Consider the following 27669-nt stretch of genomic DNA (forward strand, 5'->3'; position numbering starts at 1 on the left):
TTCAATTTGGCACTGAAGGACACCACCAAATAAGATTGCATTGGATTTTTGCAAATCTGCACATGCACCAAAATGCAGTGGAGGCTTAGTCCGAGGCTTTATTGGTGGTTGCTCTGACACTCTAGAAGGGCCACTCTCCATCAGCTTTTCATAAAGATTTGAAAGTAGCTTTATTTAGAAAAGCCTTTGGTGAATTGTTTCCATGCTGCTGATTTTAGAATGTTGTAGGAAGTATGGTGGTTTAAAGCTATCAGATTTGTTGTATTGCAGATAGAATTACGTTTGGTGTTACTGATGATGAACGCATCTACAAGTCATTGTTTGGTTTCCTGCCGGCCATCTGTCCTTTTCAACCAGTGCATTGTCTTCTGTATAATTCCTTCTTCCTTTTGAACACCAAAATAGGATTAAAGATACCAAATTGTTTTGAAGCTTTCTATTTTAAGCAGCACAGACAATGGGAACATTTTAGGCAAAAGAATATTTTGATCTAGTTTTTGGTGAAATGACCCTCCTCAAGTTGGGTAATTGATGTTACGATGATGAAAGACAACGTACAAAGCATGTGTATCGCAAATATTATAAAACATGTATTTATAGTGCAAGTCAAAATACAGGGACTCTACTCATACTGGCCAGCTAGAGGGAAACACATGATTTTGAATGATCAACAAGAGCCCCCAAATTCAAACTCTTCAGAATTAACAGTATTACAGAATACAAAAATATGGTGAAAATTTACACATTACACATAAAGTACTTCATTTTTTAATAGTTTACAATAAAGATCTACAGATATGTTTCCAATTAAGCTGGCTTCTTACTACCCACCTATTGTAATACTATAGGTATAGTTACATATACCAGAAAAAATCCCAAAGCATTATACAGCAACATATTAGGGTCTGAAGATTAGACCAGTACATGTTAAATATTTCACTAGTTTACTAATTGGACAGTTTATTCATTTACAGTTCCTTAAAAAAAATCTTACTAGATTTGTCTTTGAGACTGAAACAAAATGTCTTTTATTAACAAGTTTTTCAGTATTTAAAACATGGTTATGAGGTTTTGTGGAAAGCTTTCCTAGGGTCTTAGCGCAAAAAATAGGTATGTGTGACATTTTCTTTTTTAAAAGAAGCAGACTTCCCTAACAATGTAATACCAGACTAGTATTTTAATTGACCTACTAAACTAATCATTGTTTTCAGGACATTTGAGCACGTTTCCTAAGCATTAAACATGTTTGTAGCAGTTTATTTGGTCTCCAACTTTTGCATACCCCCCCCCCCATGGCAACAACATGTTCTCGTTTGATCATGTTACACAAAAATAAATAAGGCACTGTTCATTCTAAAAACTACAAGAAACAGATAGGGAATCTATGCAATAACAACACGGAGATCAAGTAAGCCATGGGCTAGATACAGCAACTCCACTTAATGGGTTTTTTTCCTGTTTTTTTCCTTTTCACATAAGAACTCTAACAAATTCTTCCAGTGTTTATTTTTAAAAGGTTTCCTTTTTCTTTCTTGTTAGTATAATTAATTTTTTGGTTTTTTTTTTAATAAATGCTTCTTGTCTACCTCACTAACCAAGTAGGTGAAATGTAGGAAAAGGACTTCACGGCTTTACTTCAGATGCCTGTTTAAAGTAAAACACTAACTGAAACAATGAAACAAATTCTCAAATGTTTCAGACAAGTACCGTTCATTTTTTTCCTTTTTAAAAAACATTGCTGATCCTACGTGTTCTTTTGTTTCTTCCTCTTTGTAGTTATGTTTCTTCCTCTTCTTTCAGGGAAAAATAAAAATGCACACACTGTGCTGTCCCGGAGTATTGTCTAGCTGCATTTGCAAGATTTTACAATCATGTTAGAAAGCTGTTCAATTTTGGGTGTTTTGCCAATGTAATACAAAATGGTGAGGGGCTCTAGGTCCTGGGATACGCAGCATGGAGATGCAGATGCTTCTGGGTTGATGGTGTTATACAAGCTGAGTACCTAGATAGAAAAGAAAGGGCAATAAAGACATTTCACAAGCAGCATCACGGTTTAGTTACTGAGGACATTTCTAGTCTGCCTTTCCCCACAGCAAGAGTGTACTGAACACACACTCAGTTTGTTCAGGTATGGCCTTTGACATCAGTGAACCATACTTTTATACTCAGCATGACTTTCTAGTGGTCTTCTACCATTTTTACTAGTTTACATGGTAGGTAAGTTTTCTAGGAGAAGGAGAATCTGGTAATTACCAATGTCATGAACCATATTAGTGTCCATGGGGGTCACGCCTTGGAAGCTTTCTGCAAGTCTGTCATAAGTCACTGAGTTGCTTTTCTTGAAATTTGGAGCTGGGGCTACCCTATCATTAGGCAAACTGAGTTGACTTTTAACCCTAAGCAACCCACTATCCCAAAGCTTGCAAATTTTTTCTATACAAACAAGCTTTTATATAAGAAAAGCCAGGCAGGATTTTCAGGATACCGCATCATGGCTGTCATACCAAATTATGAGCAGAATTTTCACAAGCTAGAGCATGGATCATGTAGTCTGGATCACCATTTCCCAGGAGGAGGATTCCTTCTCAAAGAACATGCCTGCCTAACAAACAGCCCAGGTATTGTACAGGCCTGCCTTAGAATAACTTCCATAGGTTGGATAAGTACATTATGACTGCTTAAGTGATTAAAACATGGCTCAGAAGGGGATCTAAATGAAACAGAGTGCTGCTTCAGCTACAAAAAGACATTGAGCTTGGGATGACACGTGCCAAGGAGTGATTTGAGAGTGATTGAGAGAAGAGGTTCTGAGCTGAAAGATAAACATCATAGAAGGCTGCCTTGAGCAAGCACTTGCTGTCCCTTGGTGTGGAGGAACACTTTGGATGGATAGGTTTGGTTGGATGGGTCTTTCTCATGTGAGAACAGGAAGAAGAGAAACACAGAAAGGTTGGGAATTTATGTTTTTAAATTTAATATTTTATAGGTATTGTCATTTTAAAAGTTTCATGTATCTATTTTGAGAAGATCCATAATTGTAATATTAAGAATGATGTGGCACAAGTTTGATGTAAGCAACTTAAGAACAACACTAGATTTTTAGTTTCAAATATCCCGTCATACAAAGGGATAGACTTACTCGACTGTGCTGAGTATCTGAGCTCCATAAATAGGGACAAGCTCCTGCACAGAAATTTGCATGGTATCCTTTAGGTTCATGTATCCATTTCCATCCAAGATCCCTCTTGAAATCAATGTAAAATGGTCGCAGACAGCAGTTATCTTGCACATTCCTGTAAAGAGAATGCCGGACAAAATGCAGTTACGATCTTGCTCTCCCAAACTGGGGAAATCGCAGTGTACTCATTCTCCCCTTGGGCAGCTCAAAGGTGAATTCAACCAAATACTCAATGAGACTCTTTGTTTCTAAACTTCTGAAAGGTGAAGTTCCTCCTATTTTAATTTGGCAAAGGTGTTTCAGTCAGGAAACACTAATTTGCCACAAACCAACTGTTAGTCGTGGTGCCAAAAATGACTGAATTATTAAAAAATCAAAGTGTCCCATGTGGCCAGTAACTGGGGCAGTTGTTCACTGGTCTTTCCTGCTTCAAACTAACCTCCATGGAGGTGGGTAATGCTGAATGGAATACTGGTAAAATTGCTTGCCTTCAGAGCAAGCATACCCAGACCAGAGGTTCATGAAGGTACTCTGCGACTGAACTCTCTATGTAAACCCTGCCACACTCCTGTTTATAATTGGGAACATGATGGTTCCTGGAGACTACCCCTAATCAACTACTGCAATTCTACCTTGCTACACTCTGTCCTCAACAGGAAATCTACCTGGCAGCAATGCCCAAGATGCAAAGATCCATAAGAAGGTAGTTCACAGTCATGTCTTTATATTGGGCCTGATTTTTCTTGAGAAGTTGCCAGGGAAAGGGAAGGAGGGAAAACTGGAGACAGAAGGGAAGCTCAAGGTAGGCAGGTTGACTGGCAGGTGGAAGGAAAGAAGAAAGCAAGAAAAGTCAAGAGGCTATGGGGGATACCACGGAAGAGAAAAACAGTGGGGGAGGGGATACAGGGGAAAATGATCCCCCCCTCCACAAAGTCTTAAAGGTCCCCTGCTTGCTATAACATATTATTGATAGACTGAAAGGTCCATTTCTTTCCTGCCTTTCAGCTACAAGGAGCCTTCAGATTCCTGAAATAATCTTCTCTTCTGCGTATAGTCATTTTTGCTTTCTATCTTGGAATTATATACATATGTGCAATGTTGTCTGGATATATTCCAAGTTTTTGCTTATGTCTTACAATGTGGTATATACTGTCAAATATACTGCACAGTGGGGATACTAGTAAAAAATAGACTGTGCATGATGGTCTGCTCACCCTTCATTTAGAATATGCAGTAGAGGTGGGCATGAATCATAATACGAATTAAAATTTGGCACGAACCAGGCCGGTTTGTGGTCTGTGAAAACGCGGTTCGTGGGGCCGCGTTTTCTATGAACTACATGACTTTTTTGCCCGGTTCGTGAAAGTCGTGAGTGGTTTGTGAAGCCAGACAGGCTAGCACCGCTGATCCATTAATTCCCAGATGCAGTGTGTGAAACTGACAGCCCCATTCTCCTGCCACCCGCAAGCGGCAGGAGAAGGGGGCTGTCTGTTTCAAACACCCCATGCTGGCTTCAATCAGATGAAGCCAGTGTGGGGTGTTTTGAAAATGACAGCCTTCTCCTGCTGCTTCCAGGCAACAAGAGAAGGCGGCTGTCAGTTTCAAACACTCCGCACCAGCTTCAGCTGCCGGTATTGGGTGTTTGAAATGCCATGAACCAATTTGTGAACCAGGGGAAGTTCATGGAAGTTTGTGGTTCGTGGAACGCAATGAACCATGAATCATGTGGTTCATTTTTTTCCGATTCGTGCTCATGTCTGATATGCAGTCCCAAATGTCTAAATGAATTGACCAAAGAAAGAAGTTAAAGCTACTTGATGGCTAATTGATGGTTTATATGATTGAGATAGCCCTGCCTCTAGTAAACACAGAGAAACACTTCCTGCTTTGCAGGAAGTTGCTTAGATGATGGTATCATGTGGTTTAGGCACAGGAGGAAGCTGAGAGCCAAGATTAATTTTGGAGAGCTCCCCCCTTTAAAGCTGTCAATTATTTAAATTGGACTGCCAATTTCGTATGTTAAAAGTGGGCAGAATTCAAAGATGAGCATTAGTATCTAACACTAAAATCAATGGGATCTAAAATCTTTCATTGTTTAGGGTTTTCTGCTAATTGAGAGCCTAGGTGTTATACCGGATCCGATGTTACTAGTAGAAAAACAAGTTAAGGAAGCTGCAAAAAATGCTTTCTACATCCTCACTCTAACCTGAAAGATGGTTTCTTACCTTGATGTGGCTGACATGGCTACATAGATCCATGCTATGGTAACATCAAAACTTGACTACTGTAATGCACTATTCATTGGTCTCCCATCTAAGTTAACTAAAATACTCCAGTTGGTGCAAAACGCTGTGGCCCAACTGTTATCAAGAGCAAGCAGGAGCATGAACATCACCCCCATTATGCAGTCACTCCATTGTCTACCTATCAGTTATCGTGCTCAGTATTGGTGATCACATACAAAGCTCTTCACGGTCCGGCATACCTATAGGACCGTCTCCCTCCCTATGTCCCTCCACGGCAATTTTGCTCATCTGAATAGGGTCTCCTGCAGGTGCCACACTGCACACTGGGTGAAATCAACAACAGCCTGTACATGGGCTTTCTCTTTGGTGGCCCTTTCCCTGTCTATCAGCCTTCCTGAGGAAGTCAGAACAGTTCCCACTCTCCTAGCTTTCCACAAACAATGTAAAACCTAACAACAACAACATTCAATTTATATACCACCCTTAAGGACAACTTAATGCCGACTCAGAGCGGTTTACAAAGTGTGTTATTATTATCCCCACAACAATCACCCTGTGAGGTGGGTGGAGCTGAGAGACCTTTGGAGAACTGTGACTGACCCAAGGTCACCCAGCTGGCTTCAAGCGGAGGAGTGGGGAATCAAACCTGGTTCTCCAGATAAGAGTCCCGCTGCTCTTAACCACTACACTAAACTTTTTGAATTATTCAAAAAGGCTTTTATATTGCGGGGAGGGGTCTCAGTTGCTCCACTAATGAGTTAGGGACCATAGACTTCACCCATAGATTTCACTACTATGTTGCCTTACGTACCACTTGTTTCAGCATTTCTTCAACTCTGTATTGGATTCTTGTTAATGTTATGTCTTTGTAAACTTGTGTTTATTTACCCTATGGCATTGTTTATGAAATTGTCCTTGTACTAATCTCACACTGTGTAATCTGCCACACAAATAAATAAATAAATAAATAAATCAGCATGAAAATGACAAAAAGGTGTGCAAAACTCTGACTGGCAAACCCCACCCCCCACTTCCCAGTACCTGCTTTCTGAGATCCTTAAAACAAAAATGCCAGGCATTGAACCTGGGACCTTCTGCCTGCAAAGCCACTGAACTGCTGCCCTGCTTTGTGAGAGCCATGATCTAAATGAGTTATATTTCTACAGTTTATCTTTCTTGCAATGTATTCTACAAAACAGTATCAAATTCTGCACTTTCTTTTGATGGAAAGAGTGCAGAAGGCAGAATGCTCTAACAGTGCAATCCTATGCATGTTTATTCAGAAGTAAGCCCCATTTTAGACAGTGGGGCTTACTCTCCATTGTTCTTAGGATTACCGTGTAGCTACATCAAACAGTCCATTCCAATAACTGGTTCTGAAATGATAAAGTTCTTTTTGCACATTCTAATCTTTCTTTTTGCCTTTCCTCTTGGGATATGCTGAAACTGTAAGCCACTGGCAGGGTGGGCACTTATCCTTTTAACACCTCTGTGCAACATTTGTGTTTGAAGTGGCAAATAAATGCAGAAATGTGCCCATGGAGGAAAAACTGTGCTTGGAGCCAGAACATCACATGCTGGTTCTGCTGCATATTTGCTGAAGAGTCAAGGTATCTTGAAAAATGAACAGTTTGGGAACTGCTGAATCAGGAAAGGGTGCAGCAAGATTCTGACAAAGCTCCAGGTTCTCTGCCTCATGCACAATTATTCTTCCTTTAGATTACAGCCTTTGACCATGTTGTCATAACTGAAGGTGAACACACTCCCCAAAATCTTCTCTTCTGTTACAATTTAGCTAACTAAAGTAAAACTTCAATTAGATTAGTTAACTAAAGTAGAAGTTCAGATTCTTCTTAAAAAGCAGAATGCACTCTTACTTTGAAGAATTTTTCCATGTGGGACCAGTTCCACCTTCTAAGATGCCTCTGCCTACAACTTTCACTCCAGGAAACAGAGCAAAAGGAAATGCTGAGGATGGGCTCCAGTTTTTATGATTTTTGCTGCAGGATGCATGCCAACTGGCTCTAGAGACAAATTCATCCAAAACAACCTGACGGTATGAACATGGTCCTTCACAGGTACAGCTGTGACTTCTTGGCAGCAGTTGCTGAGATTATAGTGCCACTTTTCCAGCCCATGTGACATAGTTCTTGTGACCAGAAGTCCACACAGCAGTATCTGTGGAAGGGCTGGACTACATATTGATTTATCTATGTGAATGTGGGCCTTAGGAAGGATACATGGCTCTGGAAGAAAATGTAAATATCTGAATCATTCCTCAGTTACCCTCAGATGAACATGAACTGAACACAGGATCACAAAACATTGTACTTGTGTGTATATAGATCAGTACAGAAATAAGATATACTTCTGAAATATTTAATACTGCTCGCCTTCCATGCTCAAGATCCAGAGGAGTTAGCCATGTTAGTCTGTTGTTACAAAATAGTAAAGAGTCCAGTAGCACCTTTAAGACTAACCAACTTATTTGTAGCATAAGCTTTCAAGAACCACAGCTCTCAAGAACCTGCATCTGACGAAGAGAACTGTGGTTCTCGAAAGCTTATGCTACAAATAAGTTGGTTAGTCTTAAAGGTGCTACTGGACTCTTTACTATCTTCCATGCTCAAGTGTCAATACAAAAGCTCATGTCATAATCAATTGCATCTGTGGGGTGGAGTGCATCTGTATCTGTAGCATAGTGGGGTGGAGTGTTTGGGGGTGGGTGGTGGCCAGCAAATAAATGTGATTCTTCAGTTCTGTCTGAGAACTCTGAACAGAGACTGTAAGAGTTTTGGTGAATTAGAATGCAGCCCTTGTTATACTTAGCAAGAGGAATTATCAACAGACTTGATAAAGAATGCCCTCCAAAAATTATTGAGCTACATTGCTCGTACATGGAGAGCAACATATTTCTATGCATGTACACAAATAAAATCTTCTTCCATAGTTACCTAAAACAATAGGCAGCATCTAAAGCACGCTTCTTCCGTCGACTGGACTGTTGCGACTCAAGTCTGTAGGAGGGTAACAACATTAGCAGAAGATGTGGGGTCTTCCCACTGTATTTTTTCCTATTGGACTTTAAAGTTTTCTCAGCACTGTGGTAGTCCTCAATACCTTCAAAAAATACATTATGGTAATAAATATTGTGTTGCTTTGCTGGAACAAATTATATAAACCATTTCTTTATAAGACACCCGATTCACAGGAAAATCAGGCATGTTGGAACGTTTCACTTGGGTGCACGGATCACACGCCGGTATGTATGCATGAGTGTGCAGCCCCCACAGGATTAAATGAAGATCACTGACCCTCATATTTATCATTGCAGCTCAGTATGGATGCTTCAAGCTGTAGGCTCATATGCTACCACCTCCTGTGTATATCTTCAGTCAATCTAAATAATTAATTCTTATGTGGTTCAGCAGAAAAAGGTGTACTGTATCATTGGTTTCCTGCATATTAATTATTATTTATTTGATCAAGTGAAATACAATTATCAGATACTCATATAAATTGCTTCCTCTGTAACTATTACTCAGCTTGATATTTATTTAATCAAAACTTCTGATAACCTTATTTTTTCTTTTTCAACTTTCATATCCATATAAAGTTAGTCATGGTCAAGTAGTTAGTCTTGTGAGGCAGAAAGGTGTGGAGTGTCAGACTAGGATCTGAGACGCCCCAATTCAATTCCCCACTCTGCCGTGGCAGCTCACTGGGGCACCTTGGCCATCACTCTCTCTTACCCTTATCTTTCTCATAGGATTATTGTAAGGATAAAATGGAGGAGGGGAGAACTATGTTTTAATCAGGACTTTTTTTCAGCAGGAACGCAGGGGAACGGAGTTCCGGAACCTCTTGAAAATGGTCACATGGCCAGTGGCCCCGCCCCCTGATCTCCAGACAGAGGGGAGTTGAGAGTGCCCTCCGCGCCGCAGAGGGCAATCTCAACTCCCCTCTGTCTGGAGATCAGGGGGCGGGGCCACTGGCCATGTGACCATTTTCTCCAAGGGCAACCCACTGAGTTCCACCACCTCTTTTCCCAGAAAAAAAGCCCTGGTTTTAATTCATGTTGGGTCTCCATTAGGAAGAAAACAGAGGTATAAATATCTGAACAAATAATGTCCTAATTAAAATGGAAAGCAACAGAACTTAAATTAGTCAAGTTTAGATTGTTCTATTGGTTTAAGTGGGACTTAATCATGACTAACAGTTGCTGAGCTGTAGCTTTAACTCTTCTTATCTCCTTTGGAAAGTTTGTTGTGTCGTCTGTGTACATGATTCGTATGCCCTGATTAAGGGAGATCTCTTTAAAACATTTTAAATTTGAGTAGAGGGCACCCCAAACATTTGGATAATTTATTTAATATAGAATTTAATGTACATTGTTATACCAATATGATGATACATAAGAAGCACATTATGATTATGGACAATCTGATTGGATGCAATCCACCTACTATTAAAATAGCCCAGGATTTTAATGTGGTTGGATTACATCAAAGTAGGAGATTCAGAAGATCAGATTCTACAGTGTATTAAAATCCAAGAAAGTAATACGAAAGAAAAGTACACACACATACATAAGCACGCGCACACACACACAATACCATTCCAGATCCTCATACCTGTGACTCTGTGGCCAGGCTACATGCGGCAGCAACAAACCTTTAACCATGGATCTGTCCAAATCACATATATAGTGGGGATGCAATTTAAAAGTGTGTACAGGTACTGATGCAGGACTCTCCCCCATCTGCACTTTCCCCCCTCCCTTGGAATCCATCATCCAAGGTAATTTTTCTCTCAGCCAGGCACCAATATTTGAACCGAGTTCATTTGGGAAAGAGCAACTGGGAGAAAGAGCAATAAGCAGGGGAGAATTCAGCCCTTCTCATTCACTTCCATGCTGCTTTTTGTACTGTATCAGTACAATCCTGTGCGGTAGGCTTAGACAAAAGTAACTCTGTATAAGACTGTACTGTAAATTGCATGCACACCCCTGCTGATTAGGGCTGGCCTGCAGTGGAAGGGACATAGCCGTGTAGCTGTTGATTTTATTCCAGTATGAACAGGTGTCCTTTTGATTATCTGGTAGTCAGCCATTAAAAGACACCACAGGGCCTGCTTCTTGTACTCAGCGCTAGCTGTTTTGGAAGGCAGACAAGAATATCCCATGAATGCACCTGCTTTTGAAGTGCAAAGCTAGAATAATTAGGGCCACTTTTCTTGGTTGCTGGCCTAGCATGAACGGGATATTCTCTATACATGGTGGTCCAATGAGTATCAAATGCTGTACATGTGATAAATATAAAGGAAGTACTTGGCCCGAACCTTTAAATTATTCATGTTACTCCTCTAGTTTATTTTTTATTTTTATTTTATTATTCAATTTCTAGCCTGCCCTCCCCGCAAGTGAGTTCAGGGTGGGTTACATCAAGCGAAGATACAATTAAAGACCACAATAAGATCATCAGAATTTAAAACCAACAATAAACATCATTTCAGTTCATCAATACAGTTAAAAATTTCCAGCTACAATTCCCAAGATTGGTCCAAGTCCAGCATCCACCCCTGCTGGCAGTACACAGAGGGGAAGGGTGGGGGCAACATTTGAAACAGGATTAATTTAAATTAAATCCAAGTTAAGAAGTAATAATGCTGCTTGCCTTTATGGGGGAAATAATACCAGTGAATATTCATACATCATTTACTCATTAATTTAAGCATTATACACCAGGCAACTCCTGGCAAACATACTGAGCAGCAGCACGCTAAACCATTTTCTTCCGCATGCAGGGCGAGTTTTCTGCCCAGGCATCTGAAGCAAGGCTTTGAAGCAGTGCTGTTGGGATGGCTGGCATGAAAGAAGGCAACAGGTGCAGTTTATGTCCATCAATGGCTCTCAGCCCAGCACAGCCACCAGCAGGGTTCCACACAAGTACCTGTGGTTGAGACTTGCTTTGTCTCTCGCACCTTCTTTGTTTACCAGCACACAAACATATTCACAAGTGGATGTTATGTTTTTCCCTCCAACATTCAGGCCCCCAAAGTTGCCCACCTCTTTTCAAGATTATCTTTATTGTATGGTTGCTACTCTTCCATAATTAGGCTTGTTCATAACATTAACAATGTCTGAAGTTCTGTATCATGTGAATACTTCCATGCAAGTAGGGCCAGCACTCTGTCCGGAGCGGGGAATGGAATGCTTCCTATAACTTTTGTTATGTTTAATATTTAAAGTGGTTGCCTTTGGGGGAAAATGGTTCTGATAAGTTTCAGGCAGAGAGAGGAAGGGTCAGCCTAGAAAACAGAAACCAAGAAAGGGTCTCTTGGGGATCTAGAACAACGAACCTTAAAAAATAAAACAGCTTTTGAAAACAAACTTAGAGATTCCCTCACTGATTGGTGAAGGGAGTTCCAGGTCTAAATTGTACAGACTAGAGGAACCGGAGACCTGAAATGAGAAGTCTGAGCACAGTAGAACAAAACTAGGAAGAAACTTTTGCTGGAGAATTTGTCTGTTGTGTGCAGGACAGAAGCAGATCTAAAAAGAGAAACAGGCTGTGCTCGAAATAATTCTTTCCTTTCAGAATCTGCCACAATTAGACTTAGCTGGATGCCTTTTCCTTTGTTATTTTGTTACTCTAAATGCTCTAGGGTTTTCATATACAGTGCTTAACAATTGTTTTTTAGTGTGTTACTGATGGTTTTAAAGATCTTTAGTAAAAACTTGACTTTATTGTGCGAGCACCTTAGGGTCTGAAGCTTTGCTCTCTACTGTAACTGGTAGTTGTATATCAGCTGGTCCTATAAGACCCACTGGTGGATGTGGTAATGTCAACCAGAAGTCAAAACGGAGCTATAGAAGTTGTAGGCTCACCTTCCCTTTCTCTTATAGTGAAGGCTACCGCCTGAATCATGGAAAGCTATATGAATGAAAGTCAAGCAGCCCACATGATACAGAAATTAAGATGTTAACGATGCAGCAAGAGAGTGGCCCTAGGAAAGTACCAGCCGCACTACAAAGATTCTGTCTGGCAAGGAAGATCCACATGCAGAAGCTACCTTCTGGGTGAGTAAGTAGGTTCAGCTAAAAATGTGCTCTTCATCTGCACTGCAAGTTCAGTTGGGACTGCCAGATACCTTATACACAACCACTCACTCACAGTCGGGACTGGAGCGGGCTCAAAGGGCAATTTAGGTCTCTGATCCCCAGAGTTTCCAAGATCATGACCTTTGGTATACATTTTTGCATCTACAGGTTCAGGCTGAATTGCTTGATAGGCTAATTGTTTAAGGAAGCTCTGATTTTTTAAAATCTAGTTAATTGATTTCAGTCAATAAAATCCTGTACCTTTGATTTTAGCAGAGAGCTATAGGACAAATCCACACAGATCACTGAAGAATGGTTTGGATGAGTATTAGTGCAGTTGGGAATGAGCCTGTTCCCTCCAAAGCTTAAGAACCTCTTACTGTTGATATTCCAAACCAGCTGCCCATTTGAGAAATGTTTGCTACACAAGAGTTTCTAACAGGATCTTCCAGGATCTCCACCCTCACATACATACACATCTTCTCCAATTCTTTATACCATTTTGGGTTCATAAGTTTAATAGGCTGTAGAAATTTATTTATGATATAACAATTTTAATTTGTAAGCTTTGTTGTTACCTGCAAAACTTGCTTCTAGCACTTCACTTTGGTTTGGGATGATATAATTATTTGAAGGCACGAACGTGCAGCATGGACAATGTAAACTTATCTTAAATCCCAGATTCCTGTCTGCAAAAAACAAGAGTGCCTTTAGATCAGCTGCAGACTTTAAGTGGCCCACATTTAATATAAGGAGGCTCTAAATGAGAAATGATGGACTTTTTACATTCTTTGTTTTATTTTTTTTATTTTACTGTTTCTTATTCTTGTGAGTTACAAGGAAAATGTAAGCTGCTTTGGGGCTTTGTCCAAAGGCAGAATAAAAAGACTGCAACAAACAAACAAACGAACAAAAAGGTATTGTCGGTCACCTCTATGATGGAGCCATTCATGTACAGCATCAGTTACATCAAAAGATAGCCATTCACCTTCGGCTCGTGTTTTAACTACCTTGCTATCAATGTAACGTTGCATTGGTGAAGTTAGGTCTTTGCTTTTGAGAATCTGTAAGAGAGAAAGAAAACAGACAACGTGTAGATTCTGGGCTTTCAGTAATACACGGACAAAACAGCGAAAAAGTCCTCAGAGCACTGCCAATGGTACATAAAATAACTGCTGTTCCCACACCCACACCCGTTCCATATGTTCAAACCAGATTTTTAACTAAAATAAGATGAATTACAATTGGATGCAAGGGACAAGAAAAACTTTTGTGAACTGTCATTCAAGATAGCATGGCTTGGTTCAGACATAACATGAAACTATGGTTTAACACTGGTTAGCTTATGAAACTAAGCTTTAGGTAGCAAATGATCCTGATTTGTCTTTCCCAGTGCTGGCTGTATCACCTTCATGTCTAGCCAGGTGTCTTTGTAGGCAGACAGTGTGTGAGGGTGCAACCAGGAAATCAGTCAGAATTAAGCTAGGATGTCTATGTTTGAATGTCACCCCACCTCAAAAAACCACAGTGAAAAGTAAAGGGTTTTCTGCATAGGCCACTTTCCGCGGTTTGTAGCCAATAATCTATTGACTTATCCACAGTTTTCTGCATGTGATTTGTTGCTATGACTCTGGTGTTTCTGTGTATTTTCCCTGGGGTTTCTGAAAACACTTATTCCCCAATATTGTTTTAACTTGCTGTCTAGTCAGCATTTTCCCATGCAAATAGTTCAGTTTGGGTTTGTCTGTCCCACCCTCTCCTGCCCCCACCCTTGCCACCTCAATTCTCAATGACTGGTCAGTTCTGATATCCCAGCCACACTCTCTACTTTCGTTCCCCCTCATTCCATTTGCCCCCTTCTTGTTCTCCTTTGTTTTTGTACGTTTTATTTTTTTACATCTTTTTTTCCAATTTATCATTGCACTGCTGAGTTAATTGAACTTTCTTACTTACAGCAATGCTCTCAGTAATTTACCACTACAATGCTGAATTGAAAAGTAAAAAAAAAAGAGTGTAAATACAATGTAAATGGAACCAATTGATCTAAAAAACCAAAAAAGGGGGCAAATCCTTGTCTAGTGGTTTCCCCCTTTTTCCTTAATCAGGGTTCCTTTTGGTAATGACCCAGGAATATAGCAGTAGATTTAAAAGAAACGAAGTGTCAACTAGTTTTCACTGCTTTCTCCATTTAATTCTTGTGGCAACAGGACAATCCTGAAGGAAATACTAGTGTGCCTCTTACCCCCACCCCTTTTTTTCTGTGTCAGTTTTGAAAAAACAGCCTTTGGAGATCTTTTCTTTTTGCAAGCGTTACATTGTTTCTATCATTATGAATTTTGATTTTTCATGCTGTACTGTTTATTTATTGTTTTTTATCAGCCACATTTCAGTTTTTATTTTATTACTTGGCTTTTCTCATGCATGTGTACTTGTTTTCTACAAGTTTCTATCAATTTCTTTTTGGAATTGCGCAATAGGTGCTTCTGTGACAAGTGCTTTACCAAGTTAACATCCAAGAATCATCGTGGACATTAGCCACCAGCAAACTGCTTTGCAATGCTGACTGGGCCAGCTAATTAGAGTATGTCTGTGGAGATAAAATTTTTAAACCTTGGGGAAGCCGATTTATCTCAGGGGGCACAGCTCTGCAATTTCTGCTTAGAGACTCTTTTGGTTTGGAAGCAAAATGTCTGCACAAAGCAAGCCAGGTGGTGGCTATTGCATTCTTGGCAGAAGAGGGACCCAAACATATATGTAATCCTTCCGCCAAAACAGTTTGAAAAAACACATCACAGCCAGTAGTCAATAGCGCGCACACAAAAAGAATGTGTAACCATGCCCCATCAACCAATAGTGATCAGGCACTAGAGGGCCACTGGGCAACAGCTCTCCCTATTGTGGTTCAGCGATCCCTCAATTCAGTTAATGCACAAAAAGAAAAAAAAATATAGTGGTGTGGCACTGTGATGCCACCAATGACACCATTGGTGATGACAGTGCCACTTTAAAAAACAAACAAAAAAACCTTGATCATCAGAGCAAGTGCGGAAGGAATGAACTGACATTGCAATGGTATTGAATGACCACAGCCAATCTGCTTGGAAACATTCCAGCATGACATCATGGAAAATCAGGTGCAAGCTCAGCATCTGGAAAAACTCTAATTGTGGTTAATAAACCAATATCAAACCTGGTTTTAGACCCTGGTTTGGTAGACCATAACTAACCATACAAAGTGGAATGCCCATAAGCAGACTATAGTGGTTTCATTAAGCCACAATTTCATGTTCTGACTAAATTGAGCCTAACTGTGGGTCGGCAGGCTAAAAAGGATGCTTGGGAACTACTATTTGTTGATTACATGTATGTTGAAGGAGGTGGAAGTGAGATGGCAGAACCTTAGGATGGGAAAAACAGACTGTGCCACTTTCGATAACTAGCACAGCAGGGTGAAAGGTTTTATTTGCTTGCTGTGCTAGTTTTCCATTTGCAAGTTGTTTTTAACATAGGGAAACATTCCAAAATGTGATCATGCATGATCCTCCACCTACAGTCTCTTCAAGTGGTGTAGTCCATTCTAGCTTCTTAGATCTCTGCTACCACATTGTCACCTCACTACTCCTGCATATATGGACCACGTTTTATTTGCAAGGGAAGCTAAGTTCATTTACCTGAGAATGGGCCATAGTTTTATCTCATGGTTCTAATGAGTTCCGTGGTTCAAATGATTAGGGCTGTTTCTCTAGATGCACAACACAAGAGTAACAATGCCATGATCCAGAATGAAGAAGCCACTGCAGGTTGTGATGAAGTGGGTCAGGGGTCACAGTCAGACACCGGAGAAGAATAAAAATCTATTTCAAACACTGCTACCTTCTTCCTTACTTGTGTTACCTTCCTTATTGTAGATACATGCCAGTGATAGCTTTTAAAAACTCACCTCACCTAATACAATCGTAAGGGCTGCAAATACATAATATCAGTAAATTGTTTTGTAAAGTATTATTCTGTAGCAGTTACATTATATAACAATATTAGAGAAGCCAAGAAAAATTGTGGTGTCAAGGACAGGGTAGGGAGAAGCCCTGTTACAATGATCTGACTCTCAGAACCATTCGCAGCTGGGCTGGAAGTTACCTGATAATGGCTATCATAGATGATAAAACAAAGACAACCCAACAGATCTGTTAAAGACAGGCTTGTAGATGGCCAGAAACGGACAGGAGCTAGGGATGGAAGATAGGTAATGGGAGGAAGCCAGGGAGATTGCTTGACAGCAACTAAATAGCTCCCAAAAATATGGGAAATGAAGGGGGGGGGAGTGAGGCCAGATGCTACAGGTCAGATCCAGCCACCATATCTACAGAGACTACCAGAAAACACACCAATGCAGGCAAAAAATTCCCTTCTTTTAGTTGTCCAAGGACTGCAACCATTGTAACTATCCACATCCCCACACCAGCATATCACCCTTTATGAGGTGTAACACTTCTAGAATTAGAGGGCATGAGTATCCAACAGGCTATGGCCAAAAGCCAGGACTGGGTCCTCTGAGACTCCACTGGATGTCTTCAGAGATTATGGCACATCACAGGTAGCATTTTTAGTAACCATTCCTTTTGATGTATTTTCAGGTTGTTTGGGTTAATGAATTAGTAGTCTTGAAAGGCAATGGTATAAAATCCAGTTTCCATGCACAAATGCCGACTGCTGAAATTTTGATGTACAACAAAGACACCCCAGAAATAGCTGATCATCCCTACATACAATAAATATCAGAATGATGGGACAATACTGCATGCTTTAAAAAATTAGTCTTTCAATTAAAAAAAACACAGTGATGATGAACTTGCCAAAGAAATCAAAATCAAATGGAATCCTTGAAGCAAAATACCTTGACTGCCAACTTGCTGCCTTGTAATACAATAATTGCTGGTCTCTAATCAACATAAGCTGGGATTTAGCTATCATATTTATTACAGCAATTGCTTCACTTCTGGGTAAAAAGAGCCCATAAGCTATTTCTCCTCTGTCTCTTTGGTAAACTTAAATTCTAGTATTATGGCCTTCATATCTTTCTTGGTCATCAAAATTAAGAAAATCTATTTTCTTGCTATATCAGCATCCTGAAATATGTACCAGATCCTTCCCTCATTACCAACCAATTTTCTTGACTTTTAAGAATTTCCCTTTGTCAATGTCAAAAAGGCAGTCTTTATTGGTTTTCTATCATTTCAACCAGTTTTTGTATCTATGAAACCCAGTTACCAACACTCTATCAGATGGTGTTACTTGGGACTATGCTGAGATGAATGGGCTTGATTCTCATTCACTGGGATTGACAGCACCAAAGAATTGGTTCACCACCCCACTCCAATGATGAGTATACCCTTTTGCTTTTGTCCATATAAATAAGCATTTGTCACTGTCTCCTATGGGCAACCCTAAAGAATTGCACTTGGCAATACTGCTGCAGTGAGGGTAAAATATACACTCCATTCCTGATACCGGGTAGTCAGAGATCTCTTAAGAGAACACACTGTGTCCATGTGCAGTGTGCCTAGATTCTATGCACTTTCAAGTTTCTTAGCAATATATGAGCCAGAGCCATCTATCCACACACACTTTTACCATCAAAATGATAGCATCATACATGTCCATGATTCTGCTAGCTGCTAATAATTTTAAGGCAGTTTAATGTGAATAATGCATTACTTATAATGCATGTAACAATCTTGTAAAATATGAGCTATGTTCCCATTTTGTAAATGATGAACCAAGGCTAAGTTACCAGAAGTCACTTAGTGAGCTCATCCCTCAAGTTCAAGGTGAAAATTTTTATTCACTTCAAAAGGAGGATTAAAAACAGAATAAGAATTTTGAAATCATGTTCCAGTAAGGTCTCATAAGTGAAGGGCTTGCTTAAAAGCACTTCCTTGGGTAAATCTTCCCCTGACTGCAAAGGCAGGCAGAGCAAAAGAAAATGGAGGCAACAGGGCTTGAAGGTTTCAAGGCAGAGATTGCCAGGTGGCAGCCTATGAGCTGAATATGAGCCCCAGTACAAATGTATGTTTTCATTGGTGGTACTAACAAATTGTAAGGTATGATAAAATCACTTTTAGTGTCACTCGTAAGGCATAGAAGCAACGCAGCTCTGAATATATGTCTGATTACATAACCCAGGCAGAATCTACAATGCCAAAGGACTGCTGCCAATCTGCTTCCTGACAGTGTCTTCCAGGAAGCATATTTCATCCTTTGTCTGCACATTCAAGGCCTTCTGCCATTTGAGGGCAAATGTTCTATACCTCTGAAGTTTCTCCCACTAGAGGAGGGCCACTTCATACTGGATGGAGCCATTTTGTCTTGCCCCTGTGCTGGTATCAAAAGAACAGAATGGACTCTAAATTAGCAAATGCAAACAGTGACATGTCAAATAAATGTTGGGAGTGTAAAAAAGACGAGGGCTCTTTTTACCACATGTGGTGGACTTGTGATAAGGCCAAAAATTTTTGGTCTAAGATTTATGTGGAAATGCTGTCAATTATGAAATGTAATTTGTTGAAGAGCCCGGAAATGTTGTTGCTAGGACTAAATATGCAAAAAGTAAATATGGGAGACAGGACACTGTTATTTTATATGACTGTAGCAGCAAGAATATTGTATACACAATACTGGAAACAAGAAGACATACCAGAAATGGAAGAATGGATTCAAAAATTGTTGTACATGGCGGAGATGGACAAAATGACAAGAAAGTTGAGGGAGCAAAATCCAAATGAATTTCTAACTGATTGGAGGAAATTTAAGGACTATCTGGAAAATAAGTGGGATGTGAGAGGACAAATTGTGGACTTTAGAGAACTACTGAGAGGTGTGGAGAATGTATATTAACTTTACCTTTGATAATAGGGACTATAGTGTGAATAGAGGTAATGGTAAGAAATAAAGGGGTTCTAGTGCTGTTGAAAGTCAAAAAGGGAAAAAGGGGAGGGGGAAGGGAGGGGGGCATATATATCAATTTGAAGGGTAAATGAAATTGTATATTTTAAAGGAATGTATGTTAACCCATTCAATAAAAATGACTTGAATAAAAAAAGAAAGAAAAAAAAGAACAGAATGGACTCTGAGAATAGAGAATTTGTCTGAAAGAAGTCACAAGTAACAAAAATCCACAGGAATGCTCTGCTGAACCCCGAAATATCAACACATACATATTGAGAGTAACTCTTAACTAGAGTTGTGTCTAAGGTATGTTGCCCATGCACAAAACAGGTGTCATTAGGGGCCCCTTGGTGTTGCAAAGTGAGCTTCCTGATACTCTTGTGAGGCTCATCTGCCATCATTATTATTCCTGCTTTTGCTGCTGGGAAGCAGAACCTGAGAGCCTGCCAAAGGATATCTTTCATAGGCAGTTCAGGATTTGAATTCCTAGCATCAATTGTATTTACACTTCCCAACTTTTGACTGTTACTGTTCAGTGGGAGAAACATATGTTCTGCATGTAATGAGTCCCAAACTAACCACCTCCAGGTAAAGAATCGTAGGTAGGAAAAGAGCTAAGAATATGTCTGCCTGAGGTCTTGGAGCTGCTATCTGCTAGAGTGAACCGTACAAGGCTGAAGGGATACATGGTATGCTCCAGGACTAGGAAATTTCATACCTCCTTGTTCTGTGACGCAACAACGCCTGTGCAATCCCACTATTCTTCCAATAAGGTGCCAACTGTATTTGACCTTGTCCTGAATACTGTAGTTTGCCGTTTGGATTAGTCTCAGTCCTCAATTGGCTTGCAGGTGTTGGGTGTAAAGCATGAACGTACCCCAAACTCCTTTGTTTGATAGTACCAGCATACTGAGATCCTATCTATATCTATACCCACACAAGTGCACATGTGTGCGTACACACATATGTGTGCACACACATATATACAAAGAGCACTATTTGTTGAAAAGATTTCCTCCTAGCACATTTTGTAATAACACCTTGCAATGGTGTGTTGAGCAGGATTTGGGGGGACAATAGGCACTAGCTGCCAAATATCCCTGTTCATGTTCTTCCTAAAACTTGACCTATATAATGTTATGTGGCTACAAAGGGAAATGACCTAGAAACCAACAGGGGTCTTTCCTTTGGCTTCAGTGAGTTTTGGATCTGGCAATAATTGAGAACTGAATGTGGTCCTTATAAACTATTGTACGAGGTGCAGCATACTTGCCAAAATACAAAGGTACGTATGACTTGCCAAATGTTTTAAAGCCTATAGTTCTATGATCCGCTTCCTGAGAAATTGCCAAGCACGTTCATCATGCAAGATTGCAAATAAAGAGTACATACTGCACACAGCCCAAACAAAAATCCTGTTTGGGTGGAAGTAACACAGCTGCAAGGGATGCTATTAGTCCATAGTCACAATCACATCTTGGCTTTACTTCTGCTTTCTGTATTCATGCTTAACAATTATGAAATCTGGCAGGTTTTTAAAAATGAATGTTTCTAGTCCTCATGACTGAGAAGAAAATATTTTAAATGAGTGTAAAGGGTCCTCTATAAACCTGGAAAACTACAAGGGGCCAGTTATGTTGAGGCTTTTATGCCCTAGAGAGTTATCAATTCTTCCTTCACATGGCTCTCTCTGTGTTGGCCAATATGAACATTAAGCTTTAGTCCCTCTTATTTTCAAGTTGTCTAATAATCAGAGGCACAACACAGCTTTATGTTGATATTTTCTCCTGGGTAGAATATTCTTATGGAAAAGCCCCTTTTGTTAAGAATATCTCATTCCTGCAAAAACAGAAACCTCAAAGTGTGCAAGTGTAATCTATTTTGCAAACTGAGTAAAGATTTATGTGACTACTAAAATGTTCATTGCTAACTACACAGTTGGTGTATTCCTTTTTGGCTTGTTTTGGAAATGATTACCTTGGATATTGCCTGTTACTTTTCTTTGTGAGGTAGATAAGAGCATTGGGGGAAGTCAGGATGGGGTAGGCTGTATCAGGAATATATTTCTACTTTACCTGTGGTGCTATTCTGTACGTTAGAGATAAAACAGAAAGCATAGGAAGTGGTACTCCCAAAAATGTAGAAGTCCAATACTGCAAGAGTGTTCCTGCACGTGGACTGGATTCCCTGCACTAGGATTCCTAACTTGATTCCCCACTAGGCTACTGGAGATCACTGGGTAACATTTTCCTCAATCACGTCATGGAAACATTTAGTAGTGATAGACTGGCTTCGAAGAACTGTAACGGAGTGAAAGACAAAAATACATTTTAAAGGAGTCCCTATCCATCCACCTAGCCAAGGAAAAGAATACCTATGAAGCTGGGAAGACACTGCAAGATCTCAATCTCATTTCTGTCTTGTTTATTTTACAGTCAGCACAAAGGGGCTTTGGTATTTTTTTAAAAAAGAGAAGCAACAACTATCTCAGAATTTCACCCCGGGAAAACTCTGAAACGCTCCTTGCAATTTCCTGCAGTTTAGGAGATTTCCAGATTGTCAGGAACAAAGATGTAATGCAAAACAAAATAAATAAACCTTTGCAAAAGGCACTTGCATTTAGTTGTTACTTGCCGTAGGCAAGCTGGGGTTTATTAAAGTATCAGCCTATAGAAGCCAAAGCCACAAAACTGGAGCAATTCCTCCTTTTCTGTTTCTAGAGATATTGGCTTATTCATGTCTTCAAATAATTGCTGGCTTTCTTCATTCTGGCATGTCCCATGATCTTCAAATGAGCGTACAATTTACTGTCCACCACCAGTTGATTGCTAGGCAAAGGGCATCAACCAAGATCATGTATATTATAATATAAGGCAGTGTTATGGCAGCACTGCCATACTCATAGCAAGGCTTGTCACTTTTTGTCTTTCCTGAAGAAAGACTTTTCTTTCATAACTCGCTGCACAAATGTATTAACCATCTTCAAACACTGATCTTTGTCTTACTCCTGCCCACCCCACTCCCTGCTGCAATATTCATACAGGCTGTCTGTGTTTTTATTTTTGTTTAGACTATGGCATAAACAAATGCAATTTAATCTTTTGTTTGTTTTTTAAAAAGAAAGAACGCTTAAAAGCAGCTAAAACCTCTCTGGGAAGAGGTGAGATAGTTTATGACCCTGTTTCCTCACCTGTTAGTTGGGACTCAGAAGTGGGTCATGGAACCTATGAAAGTAGGTCTCAGGCCAGCCCTCCCTAATCCCCTCTTCCTCCATGCCAGTTTCTCACATTCTTTTCTTCCCCCACCCTTTCCAACAATAATGAGTGGGTGGGGTGGGGGGGGGGGGAGCCAGTCAGCAACTAGTATACACATTTTCCTATGTGGAATAAAATTTCTGTAGGAAAATCACCATGTGTGAAGTGGCTCCTATAAGAACCAACTTTGGTGCTTAATTTGTGGCAAGGCTTTGACCTGTATTTTGGAAACTAAGAATTGACCCTAGACATATTTTCTGTGTCAGACATTAGTTGGTAATTTTTTCTTCACAGCATGTTCATTGATAAAGAATCAAGTAAAATATGTCCTGCTGGTTACTAGAGTGAGTTTCTTAGAAACTTAAAGGGGAGTAGAAGGAGTAATGGAGAAGAAGAGGGCGGTCAAAGGCTGGAATATAGCCCTCATATGCACAAGTTGTGCACTTCAGGATGCCGCTTCTCTGGGTTACATAGTAGGATGTGATGTTTAATCAATCAATTAATGACACAAAACCAATTATGCAGAAATATACTCCAATCACTTATGCAACTTCCAGGAAGGAGAGAGTGGTGTGTGGAAAGTATTGATTTGGAGGCAGGCGCATGCTTCATTCCAGACCTTACTCCTGACACCAGAGAGCTCCTTGGGGTGGGGTGAGGTGAGGTGGAGCATGAGAAGCCAATGAAGCTTCCTCACAATAAAAGTCGTAAAGCGAGAGCAAAAAGAGTTTTGCTTGCCAACTATGTGTTTCCAAACACTGCAGCACATGTACAAGAAGGTTCCATTACACAAAGGGGGATCTGCTTGGCATTAATGCTGGTCATGCCCTATTAATTTCTAGCTCTCCATTGCCAAAGTGGAGAAAAATGTTACCTGTTTGTCAAGATCTTCCTATGTGATCTTCATGCTGCTGTAAGGAAGCTTCTTTGCTGTCGCGTTTTTAATTGCTCTCAGGAAGAATATAGCTCTTGTGGAGAGTCAGCATATTGGTTCAAGTGTTGGACTAACCTGTATTCCAATTGCAACTCAACCCAAAAACTCACAAGGTGACCCTGGACCAATCATTCTCTCTAGTCTACCTTACCTCACAGGGTTGTTGTGAGGATAAAAATGAGGGGAGAGCCTGAGCTTCTCCGAGGAAGGATAGGATGAAAATGTGATAGACTACAGGAAATCAATATGACAAAACACTAGAGAACATTGAAAATGAAATAATGTCATCTTCAAAGTCTACTTCCTAAGCAAGCTGTCTTACTGCAGCTGTCAGCATACTCTGAAAACTGAAAGAATAAAATGTGGTGGATTGTATAAGTGATCCAAAACCACACCAATGAAAGCAGACAAATGCCTTAAACCTTTTGCCTCCTTGACTCCTTCCACATAACACAATGTCCCCCTGGGGGTCTGAATTGCTGCTGGATGGTCTCTGCAGCTCAACATTTTCCTCCTTTCCCATATCATATGGTACATTCCTCCCTTCCAGCAAACTATCAGGTACCGAAGTATGCTAACGCCTCAGATAACAGTAGTAATAAAATCCAGAATTTCAGCTCCATTCTTCATGATGCTTTATGATGTGTTACCAAAACATGGCACTGTTTCCATAGGAAGTTATTTGAACACATTATTGTTTTATAGTCTGTAGCTAATAAACTAGCATAAAAACAGTATTACCGCAACCACTCCAAACAAGGGATAGGATTTTTGCCCTGCTCCATTTTTTCACTTGCCCTAATTTGCCACAGTACCTATTTCTTTTTGGTATGTTGATTCACAAAACAAAAAGTGAGGCAAAGGCTCATTTCCAAATACAGAAGCACCTTAATAAAATAAAGATGTGACAAAGTCTACAAAAGGGCCGCTGAGTATACAGGTTCAAAGACATTCTCACAACATCCAAACTTTTATCTGATCCAATTCCAATAAATCCTGCATTTGGCACCAATCTTTAAAAACATAGCAAGAGACAAGGGGAGATGCTTGAGCTTGTTTGTTTAATCATTTTATTTCCCTTCTTCCTTTTAAAATACTTTTATCCTTCCGATATTACCTAAAGTCTTTGTCTGACTGCATGTTAAGGAGGAGAAAGGGATTTTTATGTTGGTTCCCTTTAATGGCTAGATGGAGAAAGCCCAACAGGGAAACAGAAAAAGAAAGCCTCACAGAAAATTATTCTCAAGTTCATAGCCTCAATTGTTTTTATTTCTAGAACTGGAGATCTTGAGGCCGGCATTGCTCTCATTCTCCTTTCCCCATACCTTGATATTTGGTATTACAAAAAGAGCAATGGTTGTCACACTGCAACTTTCCTACCTCTGCTCTACTCACTGGCTGACGCTTTGGTGGTGTGGCATCTGTGTGACTTGTAAGAACATACGAACATAACAAAGAGCCCTGCTGGATCAGAGCAGTGATCTATCTAGCCCAGCATCCTGTCTCACCCAGTAGCCAACCAGTTACTGTGTAGTAGGGTTGCCAGTCTCCAGGTGTTGGCTGGAGATCTCCCAGAATTACAACTGGACAAAAATCAGTTCTCCTGGAGAAAATGGCTGACTTGGAAGGTTGATTATATGGCATTACACCTAGCTGAGGGCCCTCCCCTTCCCAAACCCTGCCCTCCCTGGGTTCCACTCCCCAAATCTCCAGGAATTTCCCAGCATGGACCTGGCAACCCTAAGGCCAAGGCCTTCCCTAAAGTTACCGATTAGTACTGGTGTTCTGAGGTTTTCTTCTTCTGACTACAGAAGCTCCACTTAGTAATCATCTAGCTATCTTCCATGGATTTGTCTAATCTCCTTTTAAAACCATCTGTGTTTGTGGCCATCTCTACATCCTCTGGCAGTGAATTTCATATTTAATCACTCATTGAGTAAAGACATCACACATTTTGCATTATTGGGGGTGAAATGAGAAAGAAGAGTGCTGGAACTCAGATTCTGGTAGCTGCCATGCTTTGGTTGCAATGTCTAGTTCCAGCCTGACCTATGGAATATTTCGTAACTTAGTGGAGACCAGACAGACAATTCCTGATCCTAAGGGCTAATTTGCATGACTTCTCTTTGAAATTATTTTCTATTCATGGAGTTTTGTTTCTTCAGCCTTTATGGAAAGTGTAGGTGATCAATCAACGACTTAAGTTTTCTAACACAGGTTCTGATGCCTCTGGGGAACACTTATCATCCTCACATTCAATCTAAGATGATGAAAAAAATGCCATAGGTGGCCCAAGACATTTGTATGCTTGAGTCAGAAAACAGACAAGGTGCTCCAGAGAGTGGTAGAAGTGTAACAAATACATGAAGTATCTGACACTTGCTGTCCCTTTCCCTTCCCTGTCCAGTTAGGGGCACGGAGAGGTAATCCAAGTTACCATGGCAAAGTCCTTTCCTACACTTTCTACAAATGCTATCAATAGAGAACACAGCATATTGAAGTACCCCCTTATTTGTCTTTTTGGTTGTCCATGGTATCCACAAAACGCTCCTCCAGCACCACATTACAAATGAATCCATTTTCTTCCTGTCAGCTTTCTTCCCTGTCCAACTTTCACATCCATACATCATAACGAGGAATACCATTATTTAGATTATCTTGATCTTGGTCTCTAGACAGACATCTTTATCTTTAAGGATGTTATCTAGCTCCCGCACAGCCTCTCTTCCAAGTCTCAATCTCCTTCTGATTTCCTTGTTGCAGTCTCCCTGTTGGTTGATGATTGAGCCAAGGAATAGACAGACAGACAAATTTATTGTATGTGGCCATGGGCCTTAACAGGTTAAAAACATATTTACAATTTGAAAATTTGAAAATGTCTAAAATTACATCTTTCTCTAAAAATTCAAATCTGGGCACAAAAATGACATTTCATTTCACCAGATTTCTTTCTTAAGAACCACATTTGCTTTAATTTTTCTAGCAGGAAGAACAAAAAGTGCCATCCTGTTGGAAACAACAGAATCCACATTTGACAGCATACATGTTAGTTTGTCAGAATCAGAGAGGGAATGTAAGCTCTCTAATGTCTTTGCCAAAAATTTATTTCTGAGCTCCAAGTATAAAAGGGAAACCAAAACATAGTGGGGAAGATCTTTCACCAAACTTCCGCATAAACAAATGTGTTGTTCCTGGGGTGTTTTCAAATATTGTCCAGTGAGTAGTTTTGTTGGCATAGTTTGGAAGTGCAGTGTGTAAATGATGTCCCGAGGTTATATGCTGTTATAGCTACCAAGTACGAGGCTCTGAGATGATCTTTTAAAATAGTTTTATACCATGGAGCAAATTTTGATTCAATTACTAATGAATAATCGATTAAGGTGTCCTCACTAAACACCCATTCCAGCAAATCAAGATGATTCCCTGAGGGTTGTAGCAAATTGTCTGGAATGGTATAGAGAGAAATAATATTGTTGAAAAAATCAGTTTGGGCTTAGTTCTTCCTTTGCAGCATATTAAAACTAAGTTCACTAAATGAATCAATATTTGTTAGATGTTTTTACCATGATTTTAAAATTGCTAAGAGCGCATGAGCCCTGATCGAGGGGAGGCCAAGCCCTGTCCGCACCAGAGTCACTGGCAACCCTTTGGCAATGCTAAAATTTCCCTCAAAAACAGATTTTTAATTGTTTCCAGACTTGTATTTGTTCTTTCCAACCCCATACCTCAACGCCATATAATAGCTGAGAAATAACTTTACTAACAGAGTTTTATGACTGAATCTATATGAAAACCTCCCGTGGTGTAATAGAATCTCATCATTATTCTGATAGTCCTAAAGGCTGAGGATTTTATAGAAGCTAGATGGACGTCCCAATTCAAGGTTTCACTATATATTAACCCCAGATATTTATAGGTTTTGCATTGCTCAATTGGAGTGCCATGTATAAACCAAAGAAATCTTTTTGGCCTTTTCCGGAAAACCGTTACTTTAGTTTCCGTGTAATTGA

The 27669-nt window shown here is 40.0% G+C and overlaps 1 protein-coding gene across 1 annotated transcript in view; it reads right to left on the reverse strand.

The window, feature by feature from the left end:
• Positions 1 to 566: 566 nt before the first annotated feature.
• Positions 567 to 27669, reverse strand: part of TGFB2 (transforming growth factor beta 2) — a 120686-nt gene continuing 93583 nt past the window's right edge. Inside the window, exons 3-7 of the mRNA XM_054999517.1 lie at positions 13458 to 13590; positions 13105 to 13215; positions 8379 to 8544; positions 3140 to 3293; positions 567 to 2002 (exon numbers count right to left, since the gene is read on the reverse strand). Of these exons, the coding sequence (XP_054855492.1) occupies positions 1844 to 2002; positions 3140 to 3293; positions 8379 to 8544; positions 13105 to 13215; positions 13458 to 13590 (723 nt within the window). The 3' untranslated portion in view covers positions 567 to 1843. The remainder of the gene's footprint in view (positions 2003 to 3139; positions 3294 to 8378; positions 8545 to 13104; positions 13216 to 13457; positions 13591 to 27669) is intronic.

The sequence above is a fragment of the Eublepharis macularius genome, chromosome 1, assembly GCF_028583425.1.
Source record: "Eublepharis macularius isolate TG4126 chromosome 1, MPM_Emac_v1.0, whole genome shotgun sequence".
Taxonomy (NCBI): Eukaryota; Metazoa; Chordata; class Lepidosauria; order Squamata; family Eublepharidae; genus Eublepharis; species Eublepharis macularius.